This window comes from Nicotiana tomentosiformis, chromosome 1 (genome assembly GCF_000390325.3).
Source record: "Nicotiana tomentosiformis chromosome 1, ASM39032v3, whole genome shotgun sequence".
Taxonomy (NCBI): domain Eukaryota; kingdom Viridiplantae; phylum Streptophyta; class Magnoliopsida; order Solanales; family Solanaceae; genus Nicotiana; species Nicotiana tomentosiformis.
Genome location: NC_090812.1, coordinates 87152469 through 87174869, shown reverse-complemented (window position 1 = coordinate 87174869; position 22401 = coordinate 87152469). Strand labels below are relative to the sequence as shown.

General features: G+C 36.5%; 2 protein-coding genes across 2 annotated transcripts; one reads left to right on the top strand and one right to left on the bottom strand.

The window, feature by feature from the left end:
• Positions 1-1655: 1655 nt before the first annotated feature.
• Positions 1656-8455, top strand: LOC104120778 (cytochrome b5 domain-containing protein RLF). Its single transcript, XM_009632617.4, has 6 exons — positions 1656-2055; positions 2887-2971; positions 3106-3490; positions 4993-5127; positions 7363-7413; positions 8129-8455. Exons 2-6 carry the CDS (start codon positions 2939-2941, stop codon positions 8203-8205), a joined length of 681 nt encoding a protein of 226 aa, XP_009630912.1. The 5' UTR covers positions 1656-2055; positions 2887-2938; the 3' UTR covers positions 8206-8455.
• A 959-nt stretch (positions 8456-9414) lies between these two features.
• Positions 9415-12151, bottom strand: LOC104120779 (protein TEEBE-like). The gene is made up of 3 exons (XM_009632618.4): positions 11951-12151; positions 10697-11197; positions 9415-10125 (listed from the first exon to the last, which is right to left on the bottom strand). The coding sequence occupies exons 1-3, from the start codon at positions 12030-12032 to the stop codon at positions 9605-9607; spliced, it is 1104 nt and encodes a 367-aa protein (XP_009630913.1). The 5' UTR covers positions 12033-12151; the 3' UTR covers positions 9415-9604.
• Between the last annotated feature and the right edge of the window lie 10250 nt (positions 12152-22401).

Here is a 22401-nt window from a genome sequence, read left to right as displayed (position 1 = left end):
TTCTATTTGGAATTAGCTATGGTGCTGCGCTTGGCTTAAACGACAACTGTGTATACTTTTTCGAATCTGGACTTTTTAGCACCGGTGGCGTGCCCGAAATTTGATCCATCAGAGCATGAAACTCCTTCGCATTCTGATCCATTTGTTCGTTCATTTCTTTCGTGAATCTCATGAGCTCGGTTTTGAAAGGATCACTTCCATTGTTATCCTAGATCTGCTACTGGTCCCTTCTGCTTCGTCGAAGCCGACTTCACCCCTTGGGGTGTTCTTATCGATTCTCTGAGCCGTTTGATTTGCGGGAACACTGGGAGGAATCGGGCCCCTTCCGTTCGCCTTATTGTAGGCACTTGACAATACTTGTTTTAACTCCGCCATCACCCGATTCTACCTTGAGAGGTGATCCATGATTGCTTTCTACTGTTCCCTTAGGAGTTTGACTGTTTCTACGACATGTTCCTCATCTGCATCATCATGAGTTGGGTCATGCACATGCTGAGGGTACTAACCTTTATGAACTGGATTCATCTCGTCCCCTTCATTGCGGGACTCGCTGATTGAGTCATCACGTTGGGACAATTCTTCTCGTTTAACACGTGCTTCAATGTTGTGTGTGTTGTTGACATCATTGGCTGCCATATCTAGTTTTTACTAAGGAAATAACTAAAACTTGTTAGTAATAAATGAATGGACCAAAGCGATTATGCAGTTCTCTATGCCCCATGGTGGGCGCCAAACTGTTTACCAGTAAAATGGTACAGTTAAATTTATAACGTGCTTTATAGACAAGTGAATCGATTTGATCCCAAAATGATAGAGAAATAGAACAAACAATAAGATTTAACGACTGAAATTAAAGAAGATAACAAGCCTGGTTCCGAACTTGGCCTTTTCGAGAGCAGAAGTGAAAGTAATGATAAAGCGATGATAATACTGTTAGATTAAGAGCAAAATAGTATAGTATAGATTTTGTATGGAGAATGTTTTATGTCCCTACAATGGTTGTTAACCCTGCTATTTATAGCTCTACCTAGAGAAATAAGATCTTAGGATCAAGCTCCTCTTAAATGAGAATAAAAGTGTCATAGATGAGTACACAACGACATGCTTTGAATGCAAATATTCTCTGTAACGGCCGCTCATTGAATGCTAGCTAATTTTTCCTATAACGTCTGCTCATTGAATGCTATCCGATGTCAAACCTTTGAACTTCTATCGCCGACTATGTTCCCTTCGGAATCCGTCTGATACCGGTCACACATGTTGCATCCGGTATTAGTTGTTTCCCTACTCATCTTTTGCCTATCTTCGGTTCCACTTGTCACTTTACCAATCGACCACCTGTTACCAACCAATCTTATCCCATACACAATAAATTTACTACTATAATATAAAAATTGAATGTCATGTGGTTGAGGTATAAGTGTAGCATTTCAGAAATTCTAAAATCAAGTCTTAGTTATAATTTAAGTTACAGTAATCACCTTCAAGTTTGATCAATAAGTCTATCAATCATTTTTTCTTGTTGACTATAGCAAACATTTGATGATTTAGTCAAAGTGCACATAAACTTATTGTGACATCGTTATCACAAAAAAGTTAACATAGATCGCGGAAATGAACATAGTCTTTTACATTTTGAATGAAAAAGAATGATCATTTAGAAATTTCCTGTGTATTATTTTAAAATCTCAACATGTAAAAGTAAAAATCTCTTGTAAAAAGACAACAAAATCAAGAGAAAAAAGAAGAAGTAAATGGGGTAGTTTGTTATGTTTGAAGTAGCTAGGGGTTACAGTGTCAATTTACCAAAATAAAACCAAGATGCTGTAGTTGGTGGCACTCCTATTCATGCACATGGTACCATACTAATTGCAGGCAGAATAAGTAATCAGAAAATGGAGAAGAAATTCAAGAATGTGGCGTAACTAGTCCGTCCATCATCTTTGAACGAACATTGTGTCATTGTAGCAGTTAAGAGGCGACAAAAAAAGAAGAAGATCAGCTCCCAGAAGCAGCAAGAAGAGAAAAACAACACATCAAAATCACCAGAGAAAGGTAAATTTTAACACCCTCTGCACAGCATAATTTTAATACAATATAGTGAAAATTTTGAACTATGTTTAGTTTCTGAATTATCTGAGAATTTGTAAGTTGATTTGATAATTTGTTTTTGAAGAGTTGTGGCAATTATCTGACACATGTGTTGGGTTCTTTCCAAAAAAGTCCCTAACTTTGTGACCATTTTAGAATTAACTTGATTCATAGTTAATTGCTTGATTAATTGGTGAAAATTTGACCCTTTTACTGATTATTGGTAATTGGGATGAGCATGTGTTTTTTGATGGATTTAAGCTAATGTGATTACTGTGGTTCTTTGATTTCATGATATTATGACTGCTGTAGATTTTCTTGAACTTGATTGAAGTTTAACTGCTTGATTGATTGATTGATGGAGAGTTGACTCTTTTCTAGGTTACCTGTGTTTGGGATGAACTTAATGATTTTGGGAAACATCCGCTAAATGTGATTACTCTCGGTGCTTTAAATTCATGATATTAGGACTGTTGTAGAGTTTCCTTCAAGTTGGTTGAAAGTTTACTGCTTTGATCGGTGAAAATTTTTACCTTTTTCTTCATTACTTGTGCATGGTTGAGCCAGTTTTTATTAAAAGCTCTCGCTTTTCCGCTTAAAGCTAGGCACCACAGTCTTTAAATACAAATTCTAATGTCAGCTATATGGAGCACTCATATCACCCTACTGGACAATTGAACACTACTTCAATACTGTGCCTTTTAAATACAAATTAACAATTTAGAAAAATGATGAGCGCGGAAAAGGAAGAGGAACTGACTTTTGTTATCATTGTTAACTTTTTTATTTCACCAGATTCCTTGAAGAGGACCTTTTTGGTTGGTGTCATTCCACAGCTGAGCTTGCAATGGCTAATGATGATGATTTCACGTTCTGTCAGGTAAGTGAGATAATAAGTAATACGACCATGTCATGAAGGACATGTGAGACATTCATGCTTGAAGATCAAATCGTTTTATCTTGTTAAATTCCTCTTTTATCAGTTGAACCTGAAAGAGCAATTGGGCTTTTTAGGTTGGTGGACCTGATAACGTAGACGCACTGAAGTTCGCTCAAGATATTAGTGAAATTAGAATAAAAGATGAGCCCTCAAATGATGCTGGTATTAGTCAAAATAGTGATGCACCATGGGTAGGTACATTGGGCAGCAATGCTACCACAAAGAAGGAGGGAACAGTTGGTTCGTTGTCTTTCAATGTTATAGACACATCTCCAGGCAAGCAAGTGAGCGGAACTTCTGGTCAAGTAGCATCAAGAGTTAGTGGATCTTCAGTCACAGTTTCTAAGGAACAGATAAAGCCTGGTAGGAAGCCTGCAGCTCGAGCCAAGGTTCCCTTTGAAAAGGGTTATAGCCAGATGGACTGGCTTAAGCTTACAAGAACACATCCCGACCTTGCAGGTAAGAATCTATTGGTGTAAATCATGGGCTCTTATTCTGAAATATGTCATTCTTCTAATCATATTTTGATAAGGATAGAAAAGAAACAGGGTAAAATGCATTTCCAAGTTCGCCTTTTTTGGCTTTATTTCGGCGAGCTTTATACAGGTTGTAGTTCAATAGACGTATAAGTATAGTAATAGTACTTCATATGTGGAATGCTTTCTAGAATAACAAAGAAGATGTATTACTTGTTTGCATTATTCTATGTCAGGTAAAAAAATGTGATTTTGTTGCTATGCCTAGATACATATGTAGTTTCTTTTGCTAATGAAAGTAGTTAATACATCAACTAGACTTGGCTCGTTTAATCCATTAGGTAGCACAAGATAAGGAGCGAATATGTGAGTGTCTGTCTAACGCTGGATATTGTGTCCTTTCTTAGCTTGAGCGGTAACAGAGCCTAACAATCCTGTCCAATAATGGACCAGAAAACTTGTTGATGCACTTCGTCCTTGTTAGTTCATTTACCAGGCTTCACATGCGATGTTGCGTAACTTTTGAAAAGGAGGATTGGAACCCCTAACTTCATGAGCTTTTCTTGGGCTCTGATACCAAGGCTGGTTGGAAATCCTACAAGCCATTTGAGGAATAACAAACCTTTGATGCAAAAGACATCCGATGAACGAAAGAACTACTTCAGAAGGTCATGTGATATCAATCAATCGATCGATCTATTGTTCCTTTATTCTAAGCTTGTTGGGGCAAGATATGTTAATATTCTAAACCTATGCCACTTTAGTTTGGGCTCATTTCATTCCAATACTAAATAGTTTGTCTTTAGGGTTAATTAAGTGCCCCCTAAACATAGAAGTCCTCTAAACGGTCCTGTGATATGAAAATTTTACTCCGTGTACAAACTCTAGACAAGTACCTATTGTGTGTAGGATGAGGTTCCATGGTGCCTGATACTTGTAGATGATATTGTGTTAATACACGTTACTGTTTTATTATAAAAGATAATGCATATTACTGCTTTGTTACAAGTGAAGTTGATCCTGTGTCATTTGAGTGTCTAAGCCTCAAATCTGGAACAGGCTTTAGTGGGAAATGGGAAGTAGCTACTACTCACCAACATGGAATTGTAAAACCTTGCAATATTGCAGCTTGCTCTGCAGTTAACTTTCATTTTGCATGTCCTTTGAAATCAATCTTCAGATGCCTTGATGCACTAAACCAAGGTTAAAAGTTTATCATACTCATAACTAGGGCTGGTCTACTATACATCTAAAAATTTCTCTTTCCTATAACAGAAGTTGAGTAAACAAATGAAGGGAGCATGCAAATCCTTGTTGTTTTACAGTAATTTTCTATCCTATGTGATATGAAATGAGAAAACTTCTTTGAGACCTAAAGTCTGACATATTGTAAGTGCATAATTGTCGGTCACTTGGTTGGCTTCCTCCTGTAGAATTTCTCTTTCTTGTGCTTCTTATTCCAGTCCTCATGCATCTATTGTTCAGGATTGAAAGGACAGTCCAATAGGAAACTTATATCAATAAATGAAGTCAAGCAACACCAAAATGAAGATGCAATGTGGACTGTTCTTAAAGGCCATGTCTACAATATAACACCATACATGAAGTTTCACCCAGGAGGTACGGATCAAATCTTTGCTTTGCTTTGCTCTATCTCATTAATCAGTTATGGAAATCATTTCTCGTCCCATCTTGGCTTTCTACTGTACCATGTTGTGCCAGATGCATTTCAATCTCAATAGTTCTTTCCTCCTCAAAGATACTCGGTGTTTCAGTTAAGAGTGTGAGCTTGCCAGCTTGTCAACTTGATACAATTTGACATTTTCTTTTTGCTTCTGAGACTTTAACTAGTTATTAGCTGAGCCTTGCTAGTGAGCTACATCATTCATTGCTTGAAATTCATTCTCCCTGACTATACATGAAGAGTTTCCCTGGGGGTGGGATTACGAGGTGGGCCATACATGCCGAAGAAGTTGGTGAACTGTTATGTTTTTGCAACTTGATGTGAGGCTCACATTGCCCTGAGTGTACTGAATATTTAAATATTACATGTGGTATAATGCCATAGAAACTTTGCGCCATTTATATAACTTATAAGTGTGTTGACCTTGTCTCTTAAAGAGTTTTTCATTTTTACCGGAAACTTTAGTATGCCCGGGCATTAACTTTTGTGGTAACCTCGAATTTCTCATGTTAGTCTCCCTTAACTTTTATGTTCTCTTTCTTTTACCAATGTTCTTGTGATCTAACTGACCTTTTAAGGAAATGTGTATGAAGTGTATTTATTATAGTTCCTTAGTATAATATGAGAACCAGAAATTATGAGTAACAAAATTTAGAAGGTTTCTCAAGAACAACCACGGGAGATGGTTGAGAACTATTCCTTGTATGTATTTTTTGGAGAGCCTGGTAAGTGAGGAACCAAAGATGTTTTAGACAAAAAATTTGTTTTATCTTTTGTAAAGATACAATGCTTACGATACATAAGTTTGTGGTGCAGTATTGCTTTTGTAAATAACACTAACAATGTATTGGATTTCATTGAGTCCACGGACAGACAGGGCAAATAGCCCAGAGAAGGCTTTTGTAGCTCCACATAGCATCAAATTGGTGCTGGAATTGTGAATAAAACTTCTTATTTTGCCCCAAAATAATAAATTTCAAAGGGAAGGTTTTTGAAGATATAATCTCTGGTCCATGTATATCATCATGTGAGACTTGACTGTGAGGGTGGCTTCCCCTATTCCCTGCTTTTATGAAGAGGATATGGAAGGGATGGGGTGGTGGAGGGTGGCATGAGGTTTATGGACCTAACTTTTTATACGGTAAATGTTGCTCTTAGTAAGCAGTAACTCATAGAATTTCCATACTAGATGTATGTTACGTTAAAGGCAGCCCAAGGAAGCCAGCATATTTACCCCATCTGAAAAAGTATACATCCTCTGCCACCTTCCTCAATACCCAAGTGTGTTTAGCTATGCTTTACCTTGGGAATCCCTTCTGAAAACATTATCAGGGTACAACTGGGATAATCTTTTCTGACCTATTGTTTCCTGATTTCCATGTGCTCTTAATTCGGAAGTCATTGCCTGTTAACGTGTTCTGAATTTTTTTTCCTATTGTGGGATTTATCTGGGGCTGGGGGGGATTCTGGACTTTGGAGGCTCAAGTGGCCGGTGCATTAAGCTCTCGCTATTCGCGGGATCCGGGGAAGGGCCGGACCACAAGGCTCAAGCAAGCCTCTTAAATAGAATTCCTTTTAAAGCCTGGGAATTAGACTTTTTTTAAGCTGGAATCCTCATTATTCTTTGTAGTTCAACTCCTATTTGTGTATAGCGAAAAAGGAATTTTTATGGATTTGGTGATATGCCAGACTGCTGGTAGAGATTCCGGAATGGTCAAGAACTTGAAACTCTTTTTAAGTCAATAGTTCTTTTATACTATTTGACATGACAGTTCTTTTAATTTCCTTTAGTATTTTGACCTATTTGTGCAAGTGATAACTGATAAACTGTCATGGAAGTAAAAGATGGAAATGTCAAAGTAGCTGTTGCTGAAGTGGTACAACTGTGAGATCAACTGACTACATTTTCACTTTCAAATTTTCAACGATACTTTGGCAGAAGCATACATAAGAAGTTCATTATTCCTTCCCGCTTTCTTATAATTTGTTTTCACTCTAAGATACTTATCTATCCACTGCACTGTTGTTTTTGTCTCATTCCTCGCAATTTCTGCATGTTTTGCTATTCAACTTGTCATGCATTCAATAGATTCCTTTAGCAATAACCAAGAAAGATATTAAGTTATGAATTTTATTTACTTGGACTAGTTTGCTTACCTTCTCTTTTTCAGGTGTTGACATGCTGATGAAGGCCGTTGGAAAGGATTGCACGGCATTGTTTAGTATCCTCTGCTAGCTCTTGCTATTTTCGTAGTTGGTAAAACTCATATAGCCGTACTAGATTCAACTAAAGTTTAACGGGGTCTCCATATTGAATCTGTTAAAGATTACTAATTGTCGGATTGGCTATACACAAAGTACATGAAAAGTGGATCCTCTTCTGCCATTGCTGATGGAGCTCCTCTTCCATCAGCAATACTAACATCAGGCTTTATGTGTACCATTTGTACATTATTCTGCATCTGCTTAAGTTATCCTGACCCTCCTCGCCCTGCCCTGATTCCCCTCCTCCCTGCCTCAACACACACACACACACAGAGAGAGGATGGTCAATGGTCTAGTGGTTGAAGCATGGGAGTAACCACCTTCAGATTCCAGGTTTGAATCATAGTTACAACTATTGGTGTGAGCCCATGTGGTCCAACTTTAGTCGGTATGATTAACTTGGTGACCTATGCTTGTGGGTTGGATAGACTGCCTGGTGGATTAGTTGAGATGCTCGGAAAAAGTGATTAGCAATTGTGATGGGATGATATTTGACGTAAAATTATGAGCCTTTTCAAAGGCAATAAGGATATACTTTCTTAAATGGATCTGATGAATGGCAGGGCAAAGAACTCTCTATTGGTAAGAGTTTGCAACACTAAGTATTCATTGCTTAGAGTCTGAATTTTCCTTTGTTTCATCAAAACTTGCATTCTTTAACACTTTGTTCAGACAAATACCATGCCTGGGTTAATGCTGAATTTCTATTGGAGAAGTGTCTTGTGGGCATTTTGGATGATAGCAAATGAAGAATCCTTGTCTCATGAGCTCTCTTTTATGGCAGAGATCTCTCCATTGTATCAGACGAAGCATTGTCACTACAAGCAGATGACTTGAACAGAAGACATTCGCTTCTTTTGTGGAAAAGTCTATAAGCCATAGTACATTGGACTAACCATTCTATAGAAAAGGAGTTTGATTCTCTATAAGTTGTATGACAAAGGGACTATTTGAATCTCTTTTTTATTAATCTTATAATAAGAAATTAATAGAGTAAAAGTTGTCTCCTCCCATTGACACCTGCACGAGTTTCTCTCTTATCTTTGTTTGCATTTTCTTTGGAGAAGTCATAATTATCTGTTATATTCATTACTTGGCTGATGGTGCACTATTTTTAATTGCTTGTCTGAATGAAATGTTTGGTTTTTTTAGCAATAAGCAAATTGAGAATGTAGGTGAACTTAAACTTGTTTTAAAGAGTTATGTCAACTTTACACCTTGGATAGTTGTTTCTGTCTTTTTGGGTGCAATTTAAGAGAACAAAACAGTATATTTTCAAGCATATTAAGCTTAGAGAAAAGGCTGTTTCTTCTTTTGAGGAAGGCCATAAACCAGAAACACTGTTTAGGGGTATGCATTGAAGAGGGTAAGATTCTAATGTATTTTTGAGTATTGCCCTATTGAAATACGTCCCCTGTCCAAATTTGTTTATAATTCTTACCTTATTATATGAGGTTCAACTTAGACCAATTTTTGATTAAATTGGATACACTCTAAATCAAAGCATTTTCTAAAAGAGAATTTAAATATTTAGAGATACATGCAGAGAGTAACTGTAAAATTGTAATATAGACGAAAGAATACACTTAAATTTTAGTCAATATCACGTAGTTTGATTCTCACGACCCCGAATTCAGCAGGTAATTTATCAATCAAAATTGAAAACTTATAAAGTGTTGCAAATTGTTCATATAGAGAAGAAAACTAGACATTTGAAGTAGTAGCACAAGTTTTGGACCTGTAAAAAGATTTTTTTAAAAAGTAGCCAAAGAAATGAGACAGAACCCGTATAACAAAAAAATCCAACCAAGTGGCTAAAGTAATTGGATTGGTAGTGTAATTTATATTTCCTCCTTCAAGAAACATGAAAAGTTTGAAATATACTAGTACAATTTTATATATTACTACTTGACTATCTAGGAATCAGGATCAAAGAGCACATAGTAAAGGAGAGGAAGTTCAACTAGATCCACACTTCTTTGAAAGCAATAGTCTCACGGCAGGCATCTAAATCATAGTTTTAAGCAATCACATAGGTAAAATACAGCAATTGCCTCATAGTGGTAGCTTTGATAAGTATGAAGTGACATTGCAAAAAAAAAAAAAAAAAAAACTCTATTGACCATTACAAAAGCTCTGAGTGTACTTCTAAGCAACAGGGGTCACCTTAACTTCATCCACAACAGGGCCACAAAGAGCTCCATAGTCATTGATCTTTGTGTGGTAAAAAGAGCTGTAGAAAGTAATTCTTGTCCTGTCTGCAATAGCTGTGAACTTAAAACTAACAGTTTTAAAGCTGCCTTTTCCTTGTGACTTGAAGGGGACTTTGAATGTTTCTTTAGCAGCGAATGCTTCAACCATCATATCGCCATGGCAACCGTTCTTTGCATCACCAACAGTGAACGCAAAGGTGTACACCTTCTTAGGGACTGTCCTAATGATTTGTGCAATGGCACTTTCTCTACCTGCAAGCAGTTCCATTGCAGCTCGGCCAAACGGGACATTAAAATGAGCTGAATCCAAGAATTTCACTGCTTTGAGTGACTCAATGATCCAGCCTGGAAGTGGGGATGTCAAATCTTCCTGTTTGGGAGGGAGAAGGACTCCGTGCGAAGAGTTTATCAAGAGGTGAGGTCCTTCTTCAAAACCAGGATTTTTGACCAAGTTCACTGCAGGACGCCAAAGAGCAAAATCAAGAAAACAAAAATTTCACATACTTGCACCCCAACAAAATTCTTCATATATTGGATAAATGGTTATATATAAATGTATCATTTTACTAGCCATAACAACAAAAACATTTAAGGCAGATGAATGACATGGAGAACATATTAGTGAAAAGAAACGTCCAACATATTAAAAAGTTTATAACTTTGTATAGAATACTATCCTATTCACAGGTTCAGCAAGCAATGATATCAAAAGAAATAATTGAGATGATAACATAACATATATTAAACTTTAAAGAAACAATTGAAATATATCAATCAATCAAATATAACTCAATACTGAACTAGTTGGGTTAGCTACACGAGTCCTCTATATCCATTTCGCTTTTTTGGCCATCTCCTTCCAAAGAAATTTAAAATATCTAAGAACAGATACCCATTTGATAGGAATTCTTCATATACCTTTGAAGTACTAGATCCACTAATAAGACATCTTTAACATTACCTTTGATCAAATAATGACAATCACAGAAAAAACAGATAAAAACATAAATAACGTTCGAAAACATACCTCGGGTTGGGCGAGGAGGGAAAAGTTCTTTGATAGCAACAGCATCCAAGAGTGGACCACAAGCTGGATCCTCTTGAACTCCAGGATTATGAAAGATAACTTTAACTACATTAGAAGTAGCATAGAAACCCCAAGCATAAGTATCACCGCCATTGCTGCTATAAAGGGTCTGCAAAGGAAGGTCCCCGGTTTGAGGAGGCACCGACACCCTCAAGACCTCATCTTGAGCACAGGTTCTTGATGCCCCAAATGTGAGTGCATACAAAGAGCCTTTCTTTACTGGAATTGTTTGAGAAATTGAGGCATCATTCCCTAGCCTCACGGCATGGACGCCATGGGCGACAGGGAAGTACATTCCACCGGGCTGTGGACCGCCGGAGATGTACTCCACAAAGCCGTTGATTTCCCATTTGGGCAAAGCATATTTGCCTACGAGTACTGTTTTTTTCTTGAGGTCTTTTGGCTTTGGCTGCTCTTCAAAATTCCCATTTGGAAGTAGTCCTGAAAACAGAATATTCCCTTCAATTCATTAACTTTAACCTAACCACCCAAGAAAATGTTCTATACACAAAATCCCTGCTCTCCTAAGCAAAGGTACAACCCTTTCCCAGAGGCGGGTGTAATATAGTTCCAACGAGTTCAACTCCAAGTATTTTTAGGAGAAGCATTAATATATATGTGAAAATTCACCATAATTTTAACATACAAAGTTATGAATCCAAACTTGCAAAAATGCTATGGATCCAATGGTGAGAACATAAATATTGAACCCATGAAATTCAAATACTGAATGCGTCTCTACCTTCCGCTACACCATTGAAAAGGAACAAACCCCATCAACCAAACAAGCGTAACATACTAACATGCTAGTATATAAAGTACAGATACTGACAAAATGTTCTTTAAACAAACAACAGGAGCAGCCCATAAAACAGGGATATTGTGTGAATCCAAAGTAAATGTTTTTTACAAAGTGAACCCTCCTCTCTAACTATTGTACACACACTAAAGTCTAAACAGAACTGAGTAGCATTTCATAGCTAAACATTCTTTAACACATAAGAGCATTATATAAAGTTAACAGTCAATAACCAGTGGAGTAGCTGGAAGGTGGAACTTCTTGGTAGGAAATAGTTCCAAGATTGCATTTTTATACTAAAATAAGTAAAAAAAAATGACCATATTAAGTAATGGGAAGTAAATTATAGCTTAAATTAGCATATTATAAGCTTTAATCTTTGAGGTTTGTATTACCTTCAAGAGGAGGAGCTGGGCGAACGGCAGAGACAGTGAAGAGCAAGGAGAAAAGAAGCAAGACTGAAACCTTCACCACCATATTTGCAGAAAGAAGTAGTAGATGTAAGAAGAAAGAAGAAGGAAGGAAGAGGGTATATAAAAGGGTTTAAGGAATAAGGACTAGTGTTCTTCACTTGTCCCTATGTTCCATTTATGTCACTGTCGGTCTTGTTTCAAAATCAATGACCTTATTATCTGTAATTGAAAATTTTGGGCCTAACTTTTAACTTCAAAATTTTCGTTTTATTATCACAAGTCTTAAAGTATTTTTGATGTGTGTTTATATCCAATTAAATTACATGATGAATTGAAGTATATAATAGTACCATCCAAAGGTTAAAGAAAGAGATAAAGGGTTGTGGGTGTCAGAGGAATTCAAAATTTAAAATTTATTAATTATTGTGGCGACCTCAAATTATTCTTATTTTTATAATGATTACAACTGAATAATAAATAAATATTTAATAGGATATCTTTTATTTAGTATGTATACGTAAACATATAACCAAAACATAGTGATCCGCCCCAAGAGACAGAGAAATGAGGGAGCCATTCAAGGCACTGATAATTTTGACCGAATGTCGAAAGACAGGTCCCTCTGCTTTAGAAACTTTGAACACTTTTTCTCCGTAATCCATGCAATTAAACATAAACTAATCACATTTGCATTATTCAATTTTTTGGAGCACTGCAGTTTGAGGCGCGGGAGTAGAATCAAATCTAGCAATGCAGTACTTTTTCTCAGTGCAATTAGCAAGAGAAATTAATTTTTCATTAACAAAATATTAGGACTGTCAACAGAAGGTCATCTAAAAGCTCCTATGTTTAGATCAGTGGATAATACGTTGTTTCTACTCATTGTACGTCAATCATTGTTCCTTAAGTAAACTAATTAAGTCAATCATAAATCTAATAAATATCCTGAGATTACTCACAAATTTAATTTAATAATTACAGGAAACATACAGCTCATACTGATATAGTCAAATTGTTTGTTTCTTTTTCACGCACATATGAAAATATGATACTATTTTCAGCCGTGCAAGTGCATGTCCGCGTGAGGATGCTTATTGCTTATGGACTGTTCTCAATCTCGAATTATGTTACGCGGAAACCGGGAGAATAAATGGTGGTTATTGATGTTGACGGTTAAAAAATTGAATAAAGAAGGGTCATAAAATCTTTACAAAGTAGGCGAATAAGATTTGGATGTAATTGGGTATAATTACATAGTTTTATATGTTTGTCGGGTCAAGTAATTGCTTGGTCAGCATGACATTTTGTGTAATTGGAAATGTGTAATTACACTCTCCAATTCTCACAGAAGGTGCGAATTGGTAATAATTACACTGTGTAATTACAAGATTATTTTTTAATTTCTTTTCTTTTTATTTATTTTCTTTATAACTTTTTATTTCCATTATTTTAATTTCTTTTTATTTTATTTTTAATTTTTAATTTTTAATTTTTAAAATATATTTTCTTTGTACATTATTTTTTTCCCTCTACCTTTACTTCTTGTGATTCCATGTAATTGTTGTATATCTTATTTCTTATTTGTTTTATTTTCTTTATTTAGCGTAACTGCATTATTATTCTAGTTTTGAAACTACACCTCCTAATTTAGAAATAATGAGTCATTAACAAACTTGGTATATAATGAGTGATGTCATTAAAGTAGAATTTCGTTGTTGAATGAGATTATAAACTTATTATGTTTCATAATCTTAAGTTGTATGGGAACTTATTTTTAATATGTTGGAATTTGACATATGTTAAAATATTTTTTTGGGAAATTTTGAAATTGTGTTATATTTATGGTTCTAATTTACTTGTTTTAGTAATATTGGCTTGTTATTTCGTATTGCATGTTGTTCATTTTTTAAGTTAGAATTGATAGATTAGGTTTGTCAAATATTTGCATAATGTTATAACATTATATTTATAAATATTAATTTATTTTATCAAACATGCATTCCATGATGTTCTTACAGAATATATGATTTAAATTTTTATAATTAATTAAATTAAATATTATTAATTTAAAAAATATATATCAATTATTTTTACAATATTAATTCTAAATATATGATTAATAATTAGTGTATATTCAAGAAAAAAATATGCATCTTAAATACCAAATCTAATATAGTTATACTTATAAGAAATCATTTATAGGCATATATTTATTATATCAACTTTTAAGTTTTGATAATTACTTCATTTAAAATTTAATCTAACTGTGTAATTACACTCATACAACCAAATAGTACGCTTGTAATTACACTGTAATTACTTTATGACAAATAAATATATCGTCGTAATTACTAGGTTGTGTAATTACTAGGCTGCAATTACTACCCAAGTAATTACACCAATTTCAATTACCGGGTGACTTTCCAAACAGACCCTTAGATATTCTATTTGTTGTTATTATTATTCATCATAAAGTGCCATAAAATGTTTCAGATTTATGTGACATGTTTTTCTTTTTTGATTTTACAAAAATTAATACAATTGTATGTGTAATTTCTTTTTTAAACTTTTAGATTTAAATTTAATAATAAAAGATCACAAGATTCTAGCAGTACTTATAGAATGTTATATGTTTGTGTAATTTTTTTAAAAATTAAACTTCACGTCTAATAAAATTATCAATTTAAATGAAATTGAGAGTATGTTAATAAATCTATAGCACAAATTCTCAGTTTGATCTCACAAATGAACTTGAGTGTCTAACAAGATACGAACATAAATATAGCAAGAAAGAGCGAACTATATCATACAACGTCAACTAAAACAATAAAGGTAAAAAACTTATCAAACTTAGTATTATCTAAACTAATGAATACACATTATGTATCTTTTATAAATACTTATATCATTTAGTCATGGTAACGAAATATTTTTTTTTCCCTCCAATATAGCATTAAATCTTATCGTGTGTAAGTACTTTTATTATTTTTCAAAAATAACTAGTGGTAGTGACCCCTTTGGTCGATGACAGTATTTGGAGTTTCTTGGATTTGGGGATTGAAGATGATGGGATCCAAAGTTCTGGGGCCCATTTTGGTGTTTAACCAAAAATGTAGGGTTGTTGCCGTGATTTACTCTTTGCCATGTGAAATTTTGGACATTATTTTCCTCCCTGACCCACAAGTCCACAACTTTCCCAGTCCTCCACATGGGGGTACCAATACCATTTATCATTGCATTTCTTTTGGTTGTTGTTAAGTTATTGTGTTTTTATTATAAAATTTAAGAATTTTAAACGCGTCACCATTTAATGATTTCCACGATTTAATGTTTAGAAATTGATAAATTTACTTGTAGTTCAACTACAAAACCTTCACAACTTCAATGACAAGAGAGACTTTAATTTCTGCAATAAATTAAAGTATAAGTAAGATACATCCTTTGCTTAATTTCAAAAGCTTGTCTCTGAAAACAAAAACAAAAAAAAAAATTGTGGAAAAAGGTACTCCGTTTATTTTTACTTGTCCACTGTACTAAAAATATATTTTTACTTTTACTTGTCCACTATACTAAAAATATATTTTTCACTTTTACTTGTCCACTATACTAAATCAAGAGAAAGATAATATATATTTTTTTTTCTTGTTTTACCCTTATCATTAACTATTTATTCCTCAAATCATTTTCTAAAACTTTTGGATATGCTATCATTATTATGGATAAAATTGTAAAATACATACTTTATTTATTTTTTCTTAAATGGAGTGCAAAGTTAAAAGCGGACAACTAAAAGTGAACGGGGAGTAGCAAAATTATGAAAATGTCATCTCATCACATTCATCTACATCAGCGCAAACCAATTACTACTAAAACTGGCACTATTATAACCCACATTTTAGGCACTGGTTTGAAGAGCAGATCATTCATAATATATAATTAGGAGAGTTTTTTTTAAAGTTGATTGAATTTGTAAATTGGAAAGGATTCAACTTTCAAGGAAGAGTGAGGCTAGACAGTCAATATTATATAATCATAAAACTCAACAACGAGCTTATCTCTACAAAAGAAATGTTGCAACTTCAATATTGAACTTGATAATTTTTTCCTTGGCATTTAAAGTTATATATATTCAGAGCACCGCCTACGATTTCATATATGCAAATGCATTTTTGATGTGTTACCTACTATATAAGTATTTTACTACCAAATTTGTAGATAATAGTTATGATAAAAGAAGGGTAATTAAGTATGAATACGATGCATCCCCCTTTTCAAATTGCACTTTCAATTTGTTTATTGAATGACTTTAGAAAAATGACCTCCCAAATAATATAGTCTTTTTACTCTATTTTATGTGACACTTTCTTTTTAATATGTGTATGGGCCAAAAATTATCTTAGTTATGATTAAACCATATCAGCATTAAGAGAACCTTCAAGACCCGCCACGTGTCACCAGTATGACTTCGACAAGGGCATGCTTAAGGTCGAAGTGGTCTCACAAGAGATGAAGGACGGGGTCGAGAAGTTAACATAGATCAAGGTCAAGGACAAGCATTCGTCCTAAACAGAGTTATAACGGCTAGTTTTAGTATAAGACTCTAAAGAGAATATTCCAGTAAATATTCTCTGTATTTGTACTATTAGGATTTTTTGGCATATGTTCCCTTATAAATAGAAAGGGACATAGTTGTAGGGGACATTGAACACTCACTTGTAAGACAACACATTGACATTCTCTGAATATTCTTGCTTTATTATACAAATATAAAATTCATCATTTTCTTAAGATTTTTGTCTAACTTTTCTCCCACGATCCGAGGAGAATCCGAATATTCAAAGGTTCATCAATCATTCATCATTGTCAGAGAGAATACTAAAGAATCTCACCCTTTTCGGGTGACTTACTTGCCTTTATTTACTTAAATACTATTCTTTGCTATTTATTGCTATTAAATGTTATCTCCCTCATTTTTGGATCATTGAATATTACAGTATTGTCATCATTTACTACTATTCAAATTATACACGTATTGTCTTGCCATACAAAATCAGTTAACACTTTTTTTGAATATTAACATTGCCTAAAATTAACTCAATTTTACTAGAAAATCTAATTGTTTAAACCTAGATCTAAATTTTGGGTCAAATAGTTTGGCGCAGTATGTGAAAATTTTCTTAGCTAATCTTTTAGTTTCCATCAGATCTACAACCCACGTGATTTGCTAGCCTAACGAGCCACAAAGATTTTCTCCTTTCTGCTCGTATAGAAATTTCCATGACATGTAACTAAGAAAACGGAACTAGGGCGACAAATGGCGTCCCTAGTAACCTCATGAACGCTATCAACGAGAGCTATGAAATATTGGGCGATGATGTGATGCCTACTGCCTCCCCCAGGCGCGAGGGGTCACCTTCCCCTTACTGCAGCACAACAAAACCAAATGGAAAAAGGGGTTTCCACGTCCATAGGAGAAGGGACGCCACCTGCCATGAAAAAGCTCCTCGAAGCATGGCCGACCAATACCTTAGTAAGCGTGCTCAGCAAACAAGCCCCATGCATGACTATAGAAACCACGAGAGCCCACATGGTACATCGAGGAGACGAACAAGGCGATCAACTAGAAATTTCACCTAAAACCCGAGGTTTCGTGGCTCACAAGCTCGCCGCGATACGGACTTTTTAGGTTGAACAGTACGTTGGAGAGTTGAAGGAATCATTTTTGCAGACCATGGTATTTCTGCGATCCACTATGCGACCGCAGAACCACTTCGTGGGCTGTAGATCGGCCGCAGAGTGAAGCAGAACTTGAGCAAATTTTGAGATCCATTATGCGGCCCATTATGGGACTGCATAACCATTTCGCTGGCCGCACATCCATCACAGAAGCCATTATGAGAAATTTCAGAAGGACGTTCTGTGGTCCTTTATGCGACCGCAGACCTACACAGAAATGCCCAGTTCCGGAGGGATATTATGCGGTCCATTTTGTGGACCGCAGAAGTGTTATGCGGTCCTTTATACGACCGCAGATCTGCATCGGAGCTTTATTTTTTTCTAATTTCATAACCCTACCCTATTTCGATATATAGTCATTAGGAACCATTTTTAAAGAGAAAGCATGATATTCTAGAAAGAGGAAGTGCCATAGAGTGAGAGGGGAAGTTCCTAAGCTTATTGTTCATCAATTCTTGCTCTAAAGCCAAAGAATTCACAAGGAAAACTCACTAGGTCTTCATCCTAAAGTTAAGATTATACTCTATAGCCTTCAATTTCGGGATTTAACCGAAAATAGGTAATAAAAAAAGCAATTCTTGGGTGTGAGATTTGTTCATTATGCATGCATGTACTATCAAGGTTTGTGAGAAGATTGTTAAGCTCAATTGGGTAGACTTTGGGTAGTGGAATGAAGGAATCCACCATAGGAGGACCTTGAAATCATAATGTCCACCTAGTGTTAGATAAAATGCTCAAATGAGCTGGAACCATGAACTCCTTCCTAATTTATGTTCAATTTTATTATGTTTCTAAATAGATCGAAGTTGCTAAGATTTTCGAAATATTGTAGTAATTTAAGGAAGCTCAAAGCGAGGTATGTTGGCTAAACTTCTCTCTTAGAATTGAATCTCACGATGTCCTTGTATGTCCCGAGTTGTTCATTATAGCTTGACTATTCCGAGAAAGCTTTGTGTTAAAATATATATGTTCAATATATATTCCAAATGCTCTTGTCGTGTTATGTTACTATTTGAGAATGTGTTCAAAGTATGGATTGCGTATCTAAATATTATGACTTCAAGTCGTGTTTCAAATGAAAGCTATTATGCTAAATTGTGTAGAACTCTCAATGTGCTTAAGACTCTTATTTGCTCACATGTGTACTCAAAGTCTTGAATAGAAATGTTTTGTTATTGATCATCCGTGATGATGTTTGAAAGTGAAAGAGGTGAGCATGAAATATGAAATACGGCAAACGTGCTAAGAATGATATTACATTTGGGCCACTAGTGCCAATGAAACTGAGAAACGTGTAAAAGATGTTGAAATGAGTTATAAATCCTTTAAATAATAAACCCTTTGGGAGTATCATTAGTCACCGAGGAAGGGTAGGTTGAAATAGCCTAACCTCGAAAATACACGTCCGATGTAGGAATGAATTATTCCCCTCATTTGGGATGAGATTGATGTGATGAGAATATTCCCCTTTATTGGGATGAGATGATTTCTAGAAAAAAGGTGATGTCGATCCACACGGTATTGTGGTGAGACGGCCTAGCCGGTTGGGTCGTGATCGGACGCCATGCCGCACACATGGTGGTGACTATGCTTGAAATAGTGATTGAGATAATGATTGAAATTGTGATAGTGATTGTGATTGTGGTTGATGTCTTTGGGTGAGACAGCCTAGCCGATCGGGCCGTGATCAGACTCCGTGCTAATATTACGGTGGTATATCGGTGCTAAGATCTCCCTAACTAAAATAATGAAAATTTACTTGAAAACTACTCTTGATCCTTACTTAATGTTTTAGTATTGTTTAAGGCTTCCATTGATTTTATGATTATTCTTCCTTGTATTGTTACATGTTCTAATGAGAAGGTGTTTAGTCATACATACTAGTACTATTACATATGTACTAATGCTCCTTTTTGCCGGGGGCGCTGCATCTTTAATGGATGCAGGTGGTTTCACAGCAGGCGGCGTTGATCAGTGATAACGGTACACCCTCTTCCCAGCTGACTTGGTGAGCCCCACTTCATTTCGGGGTCGTGTATCTTTTGTCCCATAGGTATTATATTTTGAGGTATAGCCGGGACCTTATTGCCGACACTATCATATTACTCTTTTGTATCCATTAGAGGCTCCGTAGACATAGTGTGGGTTGTATGTTGGTGCTGGGAAAGTCAAACTAATAATGTTGTATTTGTACCACTTGTTCCACTTCAAAATATGAAATTGTATGTATTTTGAAACTTATAAACGATGTAACTAATAATAATGAATTTGTATTGTTCACATGATCCTTCACGTTGTCTAATTAATGAAACAGATCTCCTCTTTATTCATAAGTGAGTTTGAGTAGAAGGTATTGTACAAGCTTGATCGATCGGGTTATCTCGGTTAAGCGCCGGTCGTGCTCCCCGAGGTCGGGGCGTGACACAGACCCTCAAATGTCAGGTATAACTCACAATGTTACTGACATAGTCTGTGACGGCGTCCTTACTGCTGTTTTGAAAAGAATGAAAGAAATAAAGAATGAGAACAAAACACTAGGAGACCAAATGAAAGAACACCAAGGACGAGTCTACAAGATACGGGGCGCCCATAAGCTATTGCCGAAAAGCGACGCCGATATGTTCGTAGAACAACCGTATAGCGAGAAAGCGACCCCACATGCCATACCAAAGACCTTTAAAATACCATCATATCTCAGGATATACGACGGGATAACTGACCCTGAAGACCACGTGACTCATTACGTCACCGCCGTGAAGGACAACGACCTCACCAAGGAACATGTGCCCTCCATTTTAATGAAGAAATTCGTCGAAACCCTCACTGGAGGGGCATTAACATGGTATTCACACCTTCCGGCCCGCTCCATAGAAATGTTTGAAGAAATGGATGATAAGTTCGTGACAGCGTATGCCGGGGCCAAGAAAGCCAAAACAAGAGTAAACGACATCTTCGCCGTCAAGCAATCCCTAGGAGAGGGTCTGAGGGACTTCCTCTCCCAATTCAACAGGGTAAGGATGGCCTTACCAAATGTGTCCGAAGGAATGGCAGTCACAGCCTTTCAGAACGGGTTGAGTAGAGAGAGTTCAAGAGCGACCAGAAAGTTACTGAGCTGGTTGATAAAGTACCCTCCAACCACTTGGGATGAAATCCATAATGCCTATTATGCCGAAGTCTGAGCAGATGATGACGACCTTAACGGACCAACTCGATGGTTCATATCGGTACAAACCGAGCCCAAGAAAGAACGAAGAGATAACATGATGAGGGATCACCCAGTCTCACGGCCAAATAGAGAACGACATCAACCTTACGTTAGGGCCCCCCACCTATCTTTCCTTCCACTATGATGATGGCCCATCTAGGCCGAGGACGGGGACTCACAGGAATGAGAGAGGTATTCCCCCTTGTTATCTGCTCACATTTTTTGTGTTTCACCTACAGAAATAGTCTACGCCCTGGAGAAACTCGGAACAAAGGTGAAGTGGCCGCCAAAGATGAGGTCCAAACCGAGTACCAGGAAATCCAACGCCCTCTGCGAGTTCCACCAAGAATGCGGGAACAAAATATAAGATTGTATCGCCTTAATTCAAGAGGTAGTGAACATCTTGCAGCAAGGGCACCTCAAAGAGCTGCTGAGCGACAAGGGAAGGAGCACCTTCGCCAGGGGTCGAGAACGTCAAGTCCCGCCGAAGCCGCCCTCACCATCTAGCACCATCAATATAATTATTGGCGGTAGGGATGACGCCTCCATCAACGTCGTCAAGTTCACTGCCACTCACAAGCTCAAAAGATCGATCACCCACGAACGGTATGATGGACTTGAAGAAAGTATCATATCTGATGAGTCAGATGTCGACGGTTTAACTTTCTCTCACAACAATGCTCTAGTTATTACTTTATGAATTTTAGATACTAATGTTAAATGTATCATGGTAGATGATGGGAGTGGAGCGTGTATTATCCATTCTCGAGTCCTCTCCCAGATGAGACTCGAGGACAAGACAGTGCCATATTGCATCACACTAACTAGTTTTAACAATGCAGTTGAACGGGCATCGGGAGAAATTTCACTTCCCGTCCTTACCGGTGGCATAGCTTTGGAGACAATGTTCCACATTATGGACCAGGCCACCGCATATAATGCCATAGTAGGACGACCATGGATACATTCTATGAGAGTCGCCCCCTCCAGTTTATACCAAGTGGTCAAGTTCCCAATGCCTTGGGGAATATTCAACAAATGAGAGGAACAACATATGTCCCGGAAATGCTACCGCATCGCCATGGATAGCACGACAACTCAACAAAAGAAAGATAAGGAAAAAGAAGCATAGCAATCAACAGGGTCGAAGTCGCCACAAGAAGAAGCCAGGGATGTCATTATGGACCCCGAAATGGTCGAAGCTGCGGACTCAACTATAAAGGACCTCGACCTTGTTCAATTAGATCTCAGTGACCCCAACAAAAAAGCCTACATTGGCTACAAACTCCGAGAACCAGGTAAATTTAGTCAATTCTTAATAACTAACGCAAATTTGTTTGGTTTCATCCATGCAGATATATCGGGCATCCCCAAGGAGATCGCCACACACAAATTGAACGTCGACCCATTCTATCCCCCAGTAAGGCAGGTCTGACAAAATTTCAACCCCACCATCAATGATGCCGTCCACGCGGAGGTAGAAAAGCTATTA